This window comes from Ornithorhynchus anatinus, chromosome X1 (genome assembly GCF_004115215.2).
Source record: "Ornithorhynchus anatinus isolate Pmale09 chromosome X1, mOrnAna1.pri.v4, whole genome shotgun sequence".
NCBI classification, from domain to species: Eukaryota; Metazoa; Chordata; class Mammalia; order Monotremata; family Ornithorhynchidae; genus Ornithorhynchus; species Ornithorhynchus anatinus.
The window spans coordinates 72,952,661-72,968,502 of NC_041749.1; the positions used below are offsets into that span (position 1 = coordinate 72,952,661).

Below are 15,842 nucleotides of genomic sequence, written 5' to 3' on the forward strand. Positions count from 1 at the left end.
AAGGAGAGATACAAGTATGTTTTCTCCACTCCTTTCCGCCCCCGGCCCCTCCCCCAATTATCCATTGTCATTCGGGACACGGACTCCTCCCCTGGCTCACTGCGAGAAATAAAGGGGTTCTCTGAATTGGTTTCAGGATTGGAAGCGACGTGAACTTTCCCTACCCATTTGGTTGGGAATGGGTCGCGTTTGTGTGGCTTTTCCTGTAACAAAGAGATCCGCTTTAATCCGCAAAATCTGTTATCAATTTCTCTCCTTCCATGTTCGACTGCTCTGGAAAACCTTAAAGTTGCAGGCAGATCGGATTGTATATTACACACACACACACTCACACACGTATATGTGTATACGTGTGTGAGTAAATCACAAACACCCTCTCATTTCCAGGGTTGCCTCTTCTGGAAAATTTAAATCCTGGCTGTGCCAGACGCACAGAAACCTTTCATTTCTTCTCTTCAACCGCCCCCCCCCCCCCCCCAGCCTCCCGCCCCCTTTAAGTCACGAAATTTGACACTTTGGGGAAAAAGAGAGAGAGAGTCTAGTCCGCTCACTTTGAAAGCCTTCATGAGCCCCTGCAGCTCTTGCTCTCTATCTTGTAGAGACGCTGAACACCAGCTACGGTGCGCAGCGCTGCGAGTAGAGGCCGGTCTCCTGCGGTCGGCAGCATGATTTATGGAGTTTAAATCTTAGGAACGCAAATCTCCTAAAGCAGCCCCGAGTATGTCCTGGACTAGGCTCTCCAAACCCTAGGGTACGAGACCGATAGAGACAGAAGGCTGGGGAAGCAGTGGCGCTGAGATGCCCTTCGCTTAAAGGCTTCTCTCCCTTGGTCGTCACCCTCCTTACCCACTTTGATTCCATGCACCCACCAGGATTTTCCTCGGGGAGAGGAGTCGCTGTAGTTTTCGGGAAACAGTAGGAGCAATTTTTCGTTACAGTTATAAATAAAACACATTCTTGAAATCCATTACTTATTTTCGTCCCGGGTCGGCTCCCGACCCCTAAACCCCTCCCGCGTCTTGCTGCTAGTTCCAGAACCTTCCGTCCCTTCAGGTGGGCGCCAGCCGACAGCTCTCTTAGAGCTGGTGCTCTTTTGCCCTTCCACCGAGCCCCCCCCCCCAAAAGAGCCCCACTAGGAGTTGTCCTGCTGGACCCTCCAAACCCTTTCCTGCCCTTGTGCAGCTCCGGAGCGCACGGGATAGGGGTGATGGTGGGGGGCAGGGAAGAGGGAGGGCGGCGCGGCTCCACGACGGGAGCTCTTCTCTTGAGCCCGAAGTCCCCAGTACATTTGGGGATCCCTCAACCAAATTCCCTGCCAGGCGGCTCGGGGAACTGAGGGATTGAGGAGGGGGTGAAGGGAGAGAGAGAGACACGGAAGGGGCGCGATTAGGTGTTAAGAGCGCTTAAAGCGCAGCGTCTCCAGCAACACGGCCAGCGCCGCAGCCTGAGTCTGCCAGCGCTCCACTAGCTGACCCCCCAGAAACTCACCCAGGAGCAGCGTAGTTCGCAGTAACTGCTGGAAGACACCATCCTCTCCCCCGCCACCCCCCACCCCCTGGGTCAGCGGCGCTTTTTGCCCTTGAGCTATGAAGAAAAGGTCTAAGGTGAAGGAGGAACGACACTTAAGGAGTTCCCGTTTTTTCAGCTCTCAAAACTTTCTCCGAGGGCCAGAACAGTGCCCCCGTTTCCGAAACCATGTGGTGGGGGGAAGCCAAGTCCCTGTCTTTCGTCCCCACAGCCTAGGGGGCACAGGACTTTGATTCCCATCCCGCGTGTTTTTCCCCACTTAGCCTTTCACGACTTTGAGGGCGCCTTTTCTTCCTCCTGATCCTTTCACGTCGGGGGGTGGAGGGAGGAGCGAACGATCCCCTCTCCCCGTTCCTGTCCTTTCCCCTTCTTTGAGAAAGTCATAAACGAATCCTACCATTCCCTTTGGCCATCTGGAAGTAGCTCCCCAAATCATCCCATAAACTGATTATGAAACAGACGTTGTTAATTCGGAGTCAAATTTACCACCTGGGTATCTCTCTTTCAACCCTTCTTTCTCCCCCCCTTCTCTTCCCTCCCATCCTGTCTCTCCCCTCTACCCCCTCCCCCGCCCTCTTTCGCCGCCGCTCCCCCTTCCTTCCAACGCACACAACTCTGTGCATCTTTCCCTTCTCATGGAATTAATTCTTGCTCCACTTGTTGCGCCTCACAGGACGACGGAGAGAGGCTGCTGCTGGTGGTGGATTATTGAGTCAATTGCCAAGGAGAGCGAAGGTGGAATAAGGAGAGGGGGAGGGGGAGAGGGAGGGAGAGAGAGAGAGAGAGAGAGAGAATGAGAATGAAAGAGGCAGCGTTTGGCACCAGGATTTGATTCAGCAGCACTGAGACATGTTTGTAATCGCTGAGCTACTCCGCGCATAGGATTGCAGTGAAATAAGATTTCCTTGTGAGGTTGCGTGGGTGGATTAATTTGGAAAAGAAACTGCATATATCTTGCCATCAAAAACTCACGCAGGAGAAGTGCAGTCAATCAACAGTAAACTTATGAGACCCAGGATGCTTCCGTTGTTTAAACTTGTATGCTTGAAAATGATCTGAGAAACAATAAACATCTGCTCCTTTTTTCCCCCTCCAGAAGTCGATTGGGATATTAGTCCAAGGTGCTTTGGGGACGACTGGCACTGCGATGCCTTCGAAGTGCTTCCTAGTGGCCTTGGCCATTTTTTCCTCTTTCAGCCAGGTTGTAATAGAAGCCAGTTCTTGGTGGTAAGCATATTCCATCTAAATATAGCTGTTATATTCTTTATTTGTAGATGTATGACTAATTATATTTAAAGCCTAAAATCTATGTTTTTATTTTTGAAGCCTGCTTTTTTATATTTGCCACTATTGTGCAGTATATCTTAAATTCCACAGGGAATATGGACATGTACATTCAGGAGGTTTCTATAGGGTCCTTGTTAGGGTGTGTGTATGTATGTGTGTGTGCCCACCTAGGTGTGTATTTGTAGTACATCGTATAATAAAATTGAACAGAATCTTAGTTCTGTAGTAATTGTAACCCTAGCTGTAAATTTTAGTTTTTTTCTTTTAGGTACTAAAAGTAAGTTTCAACTTTTGGGGGGTGATTTGCTGTTTTAAACTTATAAAATCTGAAATAGGCAGAATTCAAAATTCTAAGTTGGAAACAGTGTGAAATTTGAGCAAAAGAAAAACGTTAACTTAAAAAAGTTCCAAGTCCATAAACTAAGATTTCTTTTAGAACTGATCTTTCAGACTACAGTATATTCAAATTATTATTTATGGCGGTATTCTGGATTTTTTCCCCTTTTTAAACAAGCAGCACTTTCCTTACTGTCTAAATTGACTTATGTCTGACTGGATGCTCTGTTTTAGCCCTCTGGAATTATATAAGGAGCCCTTTTTCAGATTTGAAAAAAACATGGTTAATTTTCTGTAATATACCTGTCTGTCTATATTCCTCTATCAGAAGGAGGTGCTTATCTCTCAACAGTATCTAATTGTTCCTTTAGTATTCTTATAATTTTTATCTTACATAGTAAATCTGAATTATTTTCTGCTTTACCTAGTCTATCCTCAAACATCTGCTCGTGTCTAAATGATCCTAGGGGTATTGAGAAGGCATTAGAAATCTGGGGAAGACGGGTGAGAAAGGGGCTGAAGGGATATCATTCCCAAATGAAGGGATGCATAGTGTGTTTGCAGATTGATGGTCGTTACCCTTGTTTTCTGCTTAAGTTTTAAGCAGATATTTTATGAAACCAGTATTACATGTTTCCTTAAGATTATCAGGTGTTTTCACAACCATTTTTGATCATCTTTCAGGGGTCCTCTAGCTAGTTAACTTTTATACCTATCTCCTTTCCTTTTTTTTTTTTTTAGGTCATTAGGGATGAATAACCCTGTTCAGATGTCAGAAGTATATATAATAGGAGCACAGCCACTATGTAGCCAATTGGCAGGGCTTTCTCAAGGACAGAAGAAACTCTGCCATTTGTATCAGGACCATATGCAATACATTGGCGAAGGAGCAAAGACCGGCATTAAAGAATGCCAATATCAATTTAGACACAGAAGATGGAATTGCAGCACTGTGGACAACACCTCCGTTTTTGGCAGAGTCATGCAGATAGGTAGGAAGCAAAGTTTTTTGGTTTCTATATTTCTGCCTAAACTGTTGCTTAGGAATATCTGCGGTATTTACTTAATTGTTCTGTATTGGAAGTGCTTCCCTGATTGTTTAACTGTAGTGTAATTTTATTTTTATTTATTTAGCTTTTTAAAATTTTGTCTGAAGACATTTCACAGCAATTTTTGGTTTCTTTTGATGTGCTGAAGAAAATAGGATTTCTCCTTTCTGACTAAAGATTTCACTAGGTGGAAGGATAACACTGACTTTTTTCTATTCCCCAAAATAGGAATAAAAAGGTGGGGTTTGGGTTTTTTTTTGAAAGCACTCTCATCTAGCTTTCAAAAGTTAGTTATTTGATGCAATAATTAACTCAGTCTAGGCATTAAACTGAAAATCTCAATTATCAGAGGGCACATATTTACTGACATTTTGGAAGCAAGATTTTATTTTCCTGGTATAGGCATTTCTTGTTAGGTGTATTGTAAAGAGTTCTGTTTTTAATCACTGATACAGAGTTTTAATTTGAATAGCTCCAATTTACTACTACTTCATTTGCTACTTGGGTAATTAATAGAAAAGAGCATTAAGGAGTCAATTTAGAAGCAGATGCTTTGAATTCTGAATAATTTAAACATGTGAAGATTTTGGTCCAGTTTTTGATTTCTAAATATGTTAGACTAGACTAGTTATTCCAGAGAGGCACTAGTGTAAGACTGGGACAAAGGCAGCAGTTTTTGAAATTGGTTAGGCTTTGTTTAGTTTAATATACTAGAGTTGCATTTTGACAGATGTGGTCCTAAGTATATTCTCTAGTGTGATTATTTTTTAGGTCTCTTTACTTTTGTTCAAACAAACCCCCCTATAATTAATATGAATGCAGTGACTCCTATAACAAGAAGCAATTCATCAAAGCAATTAGCCACTTACATTGACTTGCACATGAAAGTTGGTTTAATGTCCAGTGCAGATGGATAGAATACCAAAATACCCTAAGTGCATTCATTGAGAACAAAAAAGTGTTGTCATTAACATTTGTACTTACCAATACATGATTGGAAGCCATTCTCCTTATTGAATGGGAGAAAAAAAAATAGTCTCCAGATTCAGTCTGCAAAGTTTTGTCTCTTCTGTTAATGATTAAAATATTCCTGAGACCTGAATCTAGGAGTTAAATGTGAAAAAAGCACTGACTTTGTGAACCTCTGCATGTGGAACCTGCTATATTGTTAAGGATGTATTCAGACTGTTCTAATGTATATACAATGCAATGTGATGTTTGTGTATTAATGAAAATTACATACTTTGACCAATAGACAGGAAATTAAACATGGCAACATGGTTTATTCAGATGATCACCCTAGAAAGCTTTGTTCTAAGACTTCATGTATGTCTAAATCTGGGAAAGACTCTAAACCACTACATTAAAAATAAACTACTATTTGCCAGGTGAATTTGGCAAGTGAATGTGGTTAAAGACCCAAAATGTCTACTTAGGAATAAATCAATCTTTTTGAAAAAAAATTACATAGTACCTAAGATAGATAACTTCTCCAAATATCAGTTGTACATCCAGTTTTTTTGGCTCCATGGGAAAACGGGTGGGATTAATATCTTCTGACTGTATAGATACCTTCTAGATTATATCTACAAGATAACTGATGTCCTTGAAAGATGAGACACGGAGAACATGCTGAATTTCTCCTGCCAAAGTAGGATAATTGCCTTCAGAATGTTTTATTTAAGCAGCAACTTCTGAGGAAAGAAAGCAGTCAACACAACTAGCTGTTCCTTGGTGCTGGAAATTTGAAGGAAAACTTATTTCCTTTTAAAAGAGAAACTTTAATCAAATAGGCTGCCTTTTTGTTTGGTTTCTAGGAAAATTATTTTTTTTTCTCATTTGTCCACACTAATTATTTGCTTGAAGAGAATGTGCTGGAGAAGAAGGCAAACACTGCCTAATACATAGGGGAAATTGTACAAGAGCAATTAATCCATGTGAAAATCTGACCTCATAATGGGACCAGTGTCAGTGAGCCTTACAGTGATGTGCCTGACCCCCAGTCCACTTTAACTCCTGCACCTCATTTTTCTTAAGTGTCAATTGCCTAGGAGACACTATGAGCAACTGACTCATTAGGGACTCTTTTCTCTCTTTTAAACTTTCTCATTCTTCTTGACATGGCCTCCTCTCTCTAGCTTTTCTCCTCATGCTTTCTTTGTTTTTCTATAGTGAAAGGATATTGTATAAAAGAACTTTTAAAGGGGAATTTGGGGATAGGGAAATAATATATTAATATTTTATGTGGAAGCCAACCAAATTTTAATCAGCAGCTATTCCAAAATCGGAGGAGGACTTTATATATTCTTTCATAAATTAGAAGCACACACTGGGCACTTTTCCTGTGGTAATCAACATAGATTTCTACCTTATTTTTTTCCTTGTCTGGGAAATTGCAGTGTTGTATTATGGTCATAATAAAATATATTTTTAACATTTAACTTTTATAATAATGGTCCTCCTTAGGCAAAAAAGAACAGTCTTGTTCATAAAGGCTCCTTTTATCCATCCTTTACCATTCCCTAGATAATCATTTATCCAATAATATTGAACCTCTTTAATTCCAAGATGAGGGCTATTCATATAGCATCAACATGAACTATTAAATCTCAGTCTAGCTTCTGACATGAAGAAATGCCCTCTTCATTTCCCCTTACTTAGCCTTGATCCTGAATTCAAGCTAGACAATGTCACAGTAACATTTGGGGATTCTACTCCTTCAGGGCAGGAAACTACAACTCCTAGAATAATAAGGTATTTTTTTTTAATGTGAACATGTCTAATGATAAATCAAAGCTCTCACAATTCCTAGAAAAGAGAATTTAGGTGTCTAGCAGAGGTCCAGGGAGAAAGAAACCTAGATGATTCTTCTTTCTAGACTTTATTATTGTCCCAAGAGGCTATCAATTAAATAATACTATTTATTGAGTGCTTACTGTGAGCAGAGCACTGTACTAAGCACTTGGGAGAGTACAGTATAACAATGTAACAGATATTCCCTGCCCAGGTTAGAAGGTGAATTATGGATAAGCTAGTTTTCACTGCCTGCGAAGAAATAATTGCTTTCAATTCTTTTCCCCTGAGCTACCTACACAGTAGGTTTGGAATAAGGACAAAGGACTGAAATATCTTGAATTGCTCGGCAGTTCTTTCTTTCTGTGGTCATAAGAGTACGGCACAGTCACAGCTCTTAACATGAGGGACTACTGAGAGAATTAGAATTGAGAAGATGTATATATGTGGGGGGGGGGGGTGCTGGGGTTTGTGGTGTATTCATTCATTCATTCAATTGAATTTATTGAGCACTTACCGTGTGCAGAGCACTCTACTAAGCACTTGGAAAGCACAGTTCGGGAAGAGATAGAGACAATCCCTACCCAACAACGGGCCCACAGTCTAGAAGGGGGAGACAGACAACAAAACAAAACAAGTAGACAGGCATCAATACCATCAAAATAGATAAATAGAATTATAGATATATACACAGCACTATTAAAATAGAGTAATATGTACAAATATACACAAGTGCTGGAGGGGAGAGGGGAGAGCAGAGGGAGGGAGTAGGGGCGATGGGGAGGGGAGGAGGAGCAGAGGAAAAGGGGTGGCTCAGGGTGGGAAGGCCTCCTGGAGGAGGTGAGCTCTCAGTAGGGTTTTGAAGAGGGGAAGAGAGCCACTTTGGCGGATGTGAGGAGGGAGGGCATTCCAGGCCAGAAGTAGGACGTGGACAAGGTGTCGACGGCAGGACAGGCGAGAACGAGGCCCAGTGAGGAGGTTAGCGGCAGAGGAGCGGAGTGTGCGGGCTGGGCTGTAGAAGGAGAGGAGGGAGGCGAGGTAGGAGAGGGTCAGGGGATGGAGAGCTTTGAAGCCAATAGTGAGGAGTTTTTGCTTTATGCGAAGGTTGATAGGCAACCACTGGAGATTTTTGAGGAGGGGAGTGACATGCCCAGAGCGTTTCTGTAGGAAGATAGTCTGGGCAGCAGAGTGAAGTATAGATTGAAGCGGGGAAAGACAGAAGGATGTTTACGTGTATGCATATTGCCTATAAGTAATCACACATCTTTTACATGCCATACTTTATTGAACGTTCAATCGACTCTTTTTGGACAGTTGTAGACTTTCTGTTCTGTCAGGATTTGATTCGTGGCAAAAATGATGTCAAGTTAGCACTGTATTTCTGTGAAAGGCCCTTATGTCGAAGTAGCTAATTGAGATGTGTTACAGAGAACAATGCTAACAGTCAATAATGGCCTTGGTTCCACTTGATTGTGCAGAAAGGGGACTCTTGGCAACTTGTCCACGTCTGACCCTTATTAACATTTCCTTTTCCTTTCTTTACAGGCAGCAGGGAGACGGCCTTTACCTATGCAGTCAGTGCTGCTGGGGTAGTTAATGCCATGAGCCGGGCCTGCCGTGAGGGGGAGCTCTCTACCTGCGGCTGCAGCCGAGCTGCCAGACCGAAGGACTTACCCCGGGACTGGCTTTGGGGTGGTTGTGGGGATAACATTGATTATGGTTACCGCTTTGCCAAGGAGTTTGTGGATGCCCGGGAAAGAGAGAGGATTCATTCAAAAGGATCCTATGAAAGTGCTAGGACTCTGATGAATCTGCATAACAATGAAGCTGGGAGAAGAGTAAGTGGCTGGGAGCAGTTTCCCCTTTAATAAGCTCCCCACCCTCACAACCTTCCTTGCAGAGAGGCATGAGGATGAATCATAAAACCTTGGCTACCTTGTGTGAAGGTGATCAAGCATGTTGGTTTAGCAAGAAGATATTTTCCCTGCTTTTTTAATTAGTCCCCAGTGAAATCTGCTGGTGAGCTCAGAAATAAAATCTTTAATACTTAACTTTTTTTCCTCTAAAGCTAGAAAAGGAACATATTTGTGGTTGGATGTACACATGGGAAGGGGAGAGACTGCTCTTATAAGAGTGATTCAGTAGATACTCCACTGAGATCAACGTCTTTCCAGGTCCCAGCCTCTAATTCTCCTTGCCCCACCTTCTGAAATTAGATCACTTGTCCTATAAAGCACCTATTTTTTAAAAGGCTTTTCTAGGAAAGCTGAAAACTTTTCAGGGAGTTTTTGCAGTGTGGAATTTTAATGGTTTGCCTGTCAAACCAATCAAGTTGGCCTTAGAAGAAAAAAAACGAAGCTGAAAATTTCCCGGAGCATAATATTCTTGAAATCGCATTGCCTCTTTCCTCTTTCCCCACTCCCCTTTCTTGTGAGGATTTGAAAAGCTTCTCCACAATATTTAAAAACATGCTTTTTCTGTGGTTAAACACATGGTATTTTATGGCTGTTAAAACATTTAAATGAAGGGGTGTAAACTTTTCTTAACATTGGCAAGTTAGAGAGCCAAAGTCATGATTTTTTCATAGAACTTACGGTAGGTGCCAGAAACTCTCAGTTGGAGGCTTTACACTTCTGTGTTTCAAGAAGAGGATGGATGGAGTAGAAATGAAAATTAGAAGAATTTAAATATGAACAGACAAATGGAGAAGCCAGGGCACTGCAGGAAGATTAAGACGCAAAGATGAACCACCAGGGAAAGTAAAATGAAGAAGTTGAGGCAATTATCCCGATGATCCGGGTGAAACAAACTGTGAGGAAGAAGGATTTTTAAGGAGACTGAAGTCACCAGATAGTTGATGTGACTGTCCAAATTCACTTTATTTGCTCAATGCTCCATTCCAGTTTTCCCCTATAGATAGAGGCAACTACTTCCTCTAAGACAATTTGGAGCTCTTAACTCTTCTTTTATGCATCAGACTCTGAGGTGTCGGAGGTAGTGTCAATATCATTTCCATTAGTCATGGAGTCAACAACTGAGATACGGACACAGGGCTTCTTGAGGAAGGTGACTGCAGCCCTTCCACTTAATGCTAAACTCAAGGCTTCATTTTGCTGTTTCTCGAGGCTGTATTGTTTTGGGTAGGAGGGACATGGAGCTCAAAGCAACTGATTGATCAGTCCTGAGACAAAAGCACTCCATTGATTTACCAATAGACTCTACTGAGAGAAGGAATCATATTTAAATGGAATTGGGATGTCCCACTCTTGGAACTCAGAAGCACTTCAAGGCAGCCAGAAAGTAGGTGGGGGAAGGTACTAGGCAGACCTAGTCTCTAGAGAAGCCATATTGACCTCTGCCTCTCCCTCTCTTTTTACTCTTACTTCTCAGACAGTGTATAACTTAGCTGATGTGGCCTGCAAGTGCCATGGAGTGTCTGGCTCTTGCAGTCTGAAGACTTGCTGGCTGCAGTTGGCAGACTTCCGGAAAGTGGGAGACGCATTGAAGGAGAAGTATGATAGTGCAGCTGCCATGAAACTCAACAGTCGGGGCAAGCTCGTGCAAGTGAATAGCCGTTTCAACACACCAACCACTCAAGACCTGGTCTATATCGACCCCAGCCCCGATTACTGTGTCCGAAATGAGAGCACCGGCTCTTTGGGCACACAAGGTCGGCTCTGCAATAAAACATCGGAGGGCATGGATGGCTGTGAACTCATGTGCTGTGGCAGGGGGTACGACCAGTTCAAGACGGTGCAGACAGAACGCTGCCACTGCAAGTTTCACTGGTGCTGTTACGTAAAATGCAAGAAGTGTACAGAAATAGTGGACCAGTTTGTGTGTAAATAATGGGGCTGCTGCCTCCAGCAGGGGGTACCCTCCTCTTCCCTGGACTATCTCCACTTTATTTATAGAGAGTTCAATGAGGTTTTTTTTTTATTTTGTTTTGTTTTTTGGGTTTTTTTTTTTAGGTTGCAAAGACAAGCACCTGGAACCATTTCTGCTCCCATCCAAGGACTGTGTGGTTTATTATTATTATTAATATTTTGGCAATAGTGGGGGAACCAGTAATATTTATTTTAAGAAAAAATTAAAAAGACTTTTGATAGCATAGAATGAGGGGGAAAAACATATTCTAACGTAGCTACGTGGGGCATAGTATATGTCTAGAAATAAAAGAACCATTTTACCTTTATTTACTGGCGGTCTGAAAAATGACCAGCATGATCCAGATGGGACAGAGTAACACAAATCTACATGCGACCTAACACCAATTGTGATTGTTACAGATTAATCTGAGCAATCCAATGATGAAGTTTTGTGAAATAAGTGATTCCTCTATCCATTGAGATTATGAAAGCTTTCAATTATCAAAGGTTAAGAACATCTTTTAAATAAATAGCGAAAAGCCAGAATCACTAAGGGTTGGAAGGTACAATAAGATTTGTATTTGTTTCACCATTCTAAAAAAGCTTCAATACTGAGCAACACAGGCCAAATAGCTAGTGAAACCTAAAGAGAAAAAATAATTTAGCTTTTAATCATAGTTTGACTCCTTCATGTTAATCTAGCTCTCAGTATGAAAGAGGAAGCCCCAAATAAATAGATCTAATTTCCTAGATAGCATCCTGTCTGGTTTTTTAAGAGAAACTAAACATTTATCAATGCCTAGTTAATAAATGCTAACTACACAGTTATAATAGTGAACTTTTTTCACAGTACTGTAACCCAAATAAATAGAAGTGATTACACTGCAGTTGAAAACTGCACCAAACCAGAGCCATTTAAGGAAATAGTTTCCCCAATTTGACCCCTCCTACCCTTCTCTTATTCTGTGGGTGGTGTGATAGCTGGCCACGTTTCAAACAAACAGCTTGACAATATTCCCTGTTATTTTATGAGAGGAAATGAATCATTAGGCATCCACTCTGAGAACAGTTTATGGTGGATTTTTGTGAAAGTTTTTATTTTGAGGAGACGATATTTAATGACGTTAAGTGAATAATGTAGTTCAACGAAATGTTACAACAATACAAGTTATGATCCTGTGTTTAAACTATACACTCAATGCTTTACGTAATATCCTGCAGGTATACACTAAAACTGTTCAGATAGTACTGAATCAGTTTCATATATATGGACAAAATTGTGGTCTGGAGCCTATCTCAAAGTCTTTTGTACATAATATATATACATATATATTATATATATATATATATAAATATATCTCAATACAGTCAGTTTACTACAGGACTTTTTCTCGGTTTAGAGTGAAATATGCCCCTCTTATTACACACCAATTCCAATTGTTAGGTTTGAGATTTTTCAAGATTTGGTTGTAGATTTGTTGGTGTTATATTGTATTAAGCACAAATAGGTAACTTTTCTTTAAGGGCTTTTGAATTACAGACAAGGTACAATTCACTTGAATTCATGTTGGTTTGTAGACTTCCCTTTATCTCCTTCGCCTTTTCCTTATTGCTTCCTGAGAGGGCATTAATGATCGTTGAAATGGAGAGAAACATTCAGAACTCACTAGAATAATCTGCAAGTCACCTTTTTTGTTTCGTTCTTTAAATTGGAAATCCGTTCTTTTTAGTGTCATTTCCGTTACCCAGCAGTGCCTATGAAAACACTCCTAGAATTTTTGTTGTAGACAACTCTGCTAATGAAAAAATCCAAATTTGGCATTCAGTATATTATGAACATCTGCACTGTTCTTCCAATAGTATGAAAAGACTCCTTGTTTTTCACAGGCATCTTGATAATTTATCAGCTCTTTACATTGCTTTATTGCTCTTAATTTATTATAAAAGGACACATTTACCCCCTCATTTGCAGGACTTTGAAAAAAAAATTTTTTAAAGCACTACTTCATTTAAAATGTCACTTTTTTGGTTTTTATTATACAAAAACCATGAAGTCATTTTTATTTGCTAAATCAGATATCACTCCTTTTTAGTAACTGATGTTTGTGAACAGAGCTGAGTTTAACAATCCTAGTTATTAAAAAAAAACTATTTAATGTAAAATACTTTACTTATCATTCAGATATTATGTAAATCTTCCATGTCCTTTACTCTTTTTGTTCTGTACATCTAATGTACATATTTCTGTCTTGCGTGATTGTATATTTCACTGGTTAGAAAAACAAAAAACAATAACATGAAAGGCTTACAGCATAATGGAAGATAGACTTTAAAATAAAACATTGGTTGTTTATTGGTAAGTGGTTTTAACTGTCCTTTAGATTGTATGGAGGTTTTTAGAGGATTAAAGAAAGATAGTTTAGATTTATTACATGATCAAATAATAGAAAAGTTAATGCATTTTACCAAACGTACTGTATTTTGAAGCTTTAAAAGATTTATATATGTAACAAACCAAAAAAAACCCAGAACATGTTGTAACTATGTGTATCTCAAAACATCAAGCAGATGGTTCAAAGCTGGGATAGGATATTTCACATTCTTTTACCATTATGCATGTAGCTTAATTGTTTTACAGCAGTGTTGGTATTGTAACAGCTCAGAGAGGAACAGAAAAGACAGATGCTTTTATCCATGACCAGATTTATAATAAAAAAAATGTATCTCTGTGGTTTCCATTAAAACTATAAAGATCAGCACTTCACTATTAGACCTCTTGCCATAGTCCATGTGCTGGGTAACGATGCCACTTGAAAGCAATTTAACAAAAAACAAATTTAATCCTCAGAGAATGAAAACTCATTGAGAAACTAAGGATTCATTGTGCTGGGCACAATTAATTTGAGCACATGCACTTTCCTTAAATGTATTCTGAAATCTATGCCATGTTGGAGCGATTGACAAATTCATCTTTTTTTTTTTAAAGGATAACCTTGAAACATAGTGAAACCTTTTTGGATGCCAAGAATGCATTATTCCACAAAAAAACAAAATAAAACAAAAAAACAGTAGACCAACATATAGAGTGTTTAAAATAGCGTTTCTGGGCAAATGCAAACTCTTGTGGTCCTATTACTCACATCTGTTTCAGTTTTTCCTCAGTTGTATATTGACCAGTGTTCTTTATTGCAAAAACATATACTCTATTTAGGAAAGTCAGCATTTTTTCCATACTGGAGTGTGTTCAAAATCTTTCCAATACAGGAAAATTAACAAAAATTTATATATTGGCAGACACAAACAGAGCCATGTTCAAAATAGTCATTATGGGCTCAAATAAAAGGAAGACTGTTTTAAGTTCCAGTGAAGTTTATCTGTTCAATTCTTTAAGCTGCTGTTATCCCCAGGCTGGAACTGTATATATTCTGGAAGCATATCCAAACCTCTGTTTTATGTGGTGTTGCCAATACCAATTTTCAATCTGTTTTTGCAAAACATTATTCAAGTCACTGGTATTATCAAGTATTAAGAACAGTGAAGACTCTTGAAGGAGTGGACTCCAGGCAAGAGACTGTGTTACAAGGAAATGAATGCTTTGGTGGCTGAGTACAAATTATCGTCAGAGAAAAATAATCCCTAAAGAGCGGGAGGTACATAGTTCCAAAATTATATTAGATATAACTTGAAGCATATATATGTAATACCAATAAGCACCAAAGTACAAATGTCTAAAAGAACACATTTAAACTGAATATATGTTTTTAAATATTTATTAAAAAGTTTATTCTAGTATCACTTGCCTGGATGGAATAGTGAAAACCAGATGAAGTCTTTTGAAAAGCAAGACAATAAAATGTGATACATTATTTTAATTCTGAACTTTCTTCACAAACTTTATCAGTTTTAATTTGCTAGAATGATCATTCAGTTTACACATGCTCATACATGTTCTAAAATCAAATCCGTCAATTGGGAATGCCTTGAGAACATGTTGTTCTGATAAGCTATTGAACATGAAATTTTGATGTGGAGCAATTGATCGACTGATACAATTTTTAAAATTGCATCAGTTGGAATCTAGAAGAGTGAACCAAAATGCTGTCTTGCTATTTCAACTACAGAAATGAAAAGAGAAAAAAATAACATCTTAGATCATTTTAAATGCAGTGTACAATTTGCTGAGATAGAAATGGGATAAAGATTATTTATTTTTGTTCATAACATGTACCTTTTCTATTAAAATCATTTTACAAAATACAGTGTAGTTGTGTGTGTGTGTTTAGCAGAAATAGGGCTTATATTTCAAATGCCTAGTTTTCAAAGAGTCAGGAGGGAGATTACAATTTGTGACAAAAAAATCAGACATTGCAAGCATTTAGATCATTTATGCAGTCTATTCCTAGTGATATTTTATTTGTATATGGATTTTTTTCCTATTGCTAATTTTTTCATTTCTATATATTCCCATTTTTTGCCACTGCTATTACTTGTAAACTCTGTACAAACAGATGACTATTAAAATAATGCATTTAGCATGGTGATACAGGATTACCATACGTTATCCTGGAAGAGTAGGAAAATAAAATGATTTGACAAGATGAATAAAGTAGTGTTATGTGTCAGATTTATCAATTCTTGAGTCCCACTATTATCGCTGTGTATATCATAGAAACATTCAGGCTCAAATTGGAAAGGGCCCATTGGCTCTAATATTTGGTGCCTTGATGTAGTAAAATCTATGAAGTTGATTTCCCTGTGTGAGTTGACTATTTACTGGTTGATCACCTGTTACCGGAGAATCAACTTCATTAAAGTCCTGTACATAGATCTGATACTAACTATTGTTTTCGTAGATCTAAAAGAGGATGGGTCAGGGGGACCATCAGATTTAGCTTTGGGAGAAAAGCAACTTGGCTATGTGGAATGGCATTCAACAGCCAGTTCCTCTTCTGACCCCCAGGTGATGTCTTGCTCTTCCAGG

The 15,842-nt window shown here is 39.5% G+C and overlaps 1 protein-coding gene across 2 annotated transcripts; it reads left to right on the forward strand.

Annotated features, from left to right (window-relative positions):
• Window positions 1-592: 592 nt before the first annotated feature.
• Window positions 593-15,467, forward strand: WNT5A (Wnt family member 5A). Of its 2 annotated transcripts, XM_039910235.1 has the most exons (5): window positions 593-2,262; window positions 2,624-2,754; window positions 3,892-4,142; window positions 8,538-8,830; window positions 10,383-15,467. In XM_039910235.1, the coding sequence occupies exons 2-5, from the start codon at window positions 2,675-2,677 to the stop codon at window positions 10,839-10,841; spliced, it is 1,083 nt and encodes a 360-aa protein (XP_039766169.1). In that variant the 5' UTR covers window positions 593-2,262; window positions 2,624-2,674; the 3' UTR covers window positions 10,842-15,467. The 2 variants fall into 2 exon arrangements, with proteins under 2 accessions (XP_039766169.1, XP_028906968.2); XM_029051135.2 differs by lacking the exon at window positions 593-2,262 and having other exon boundaries at window positions 2,297-2,754.
• The last annotated feature ends 375 nt before the right edge of the window (window positions 15,468-15,842 follow it).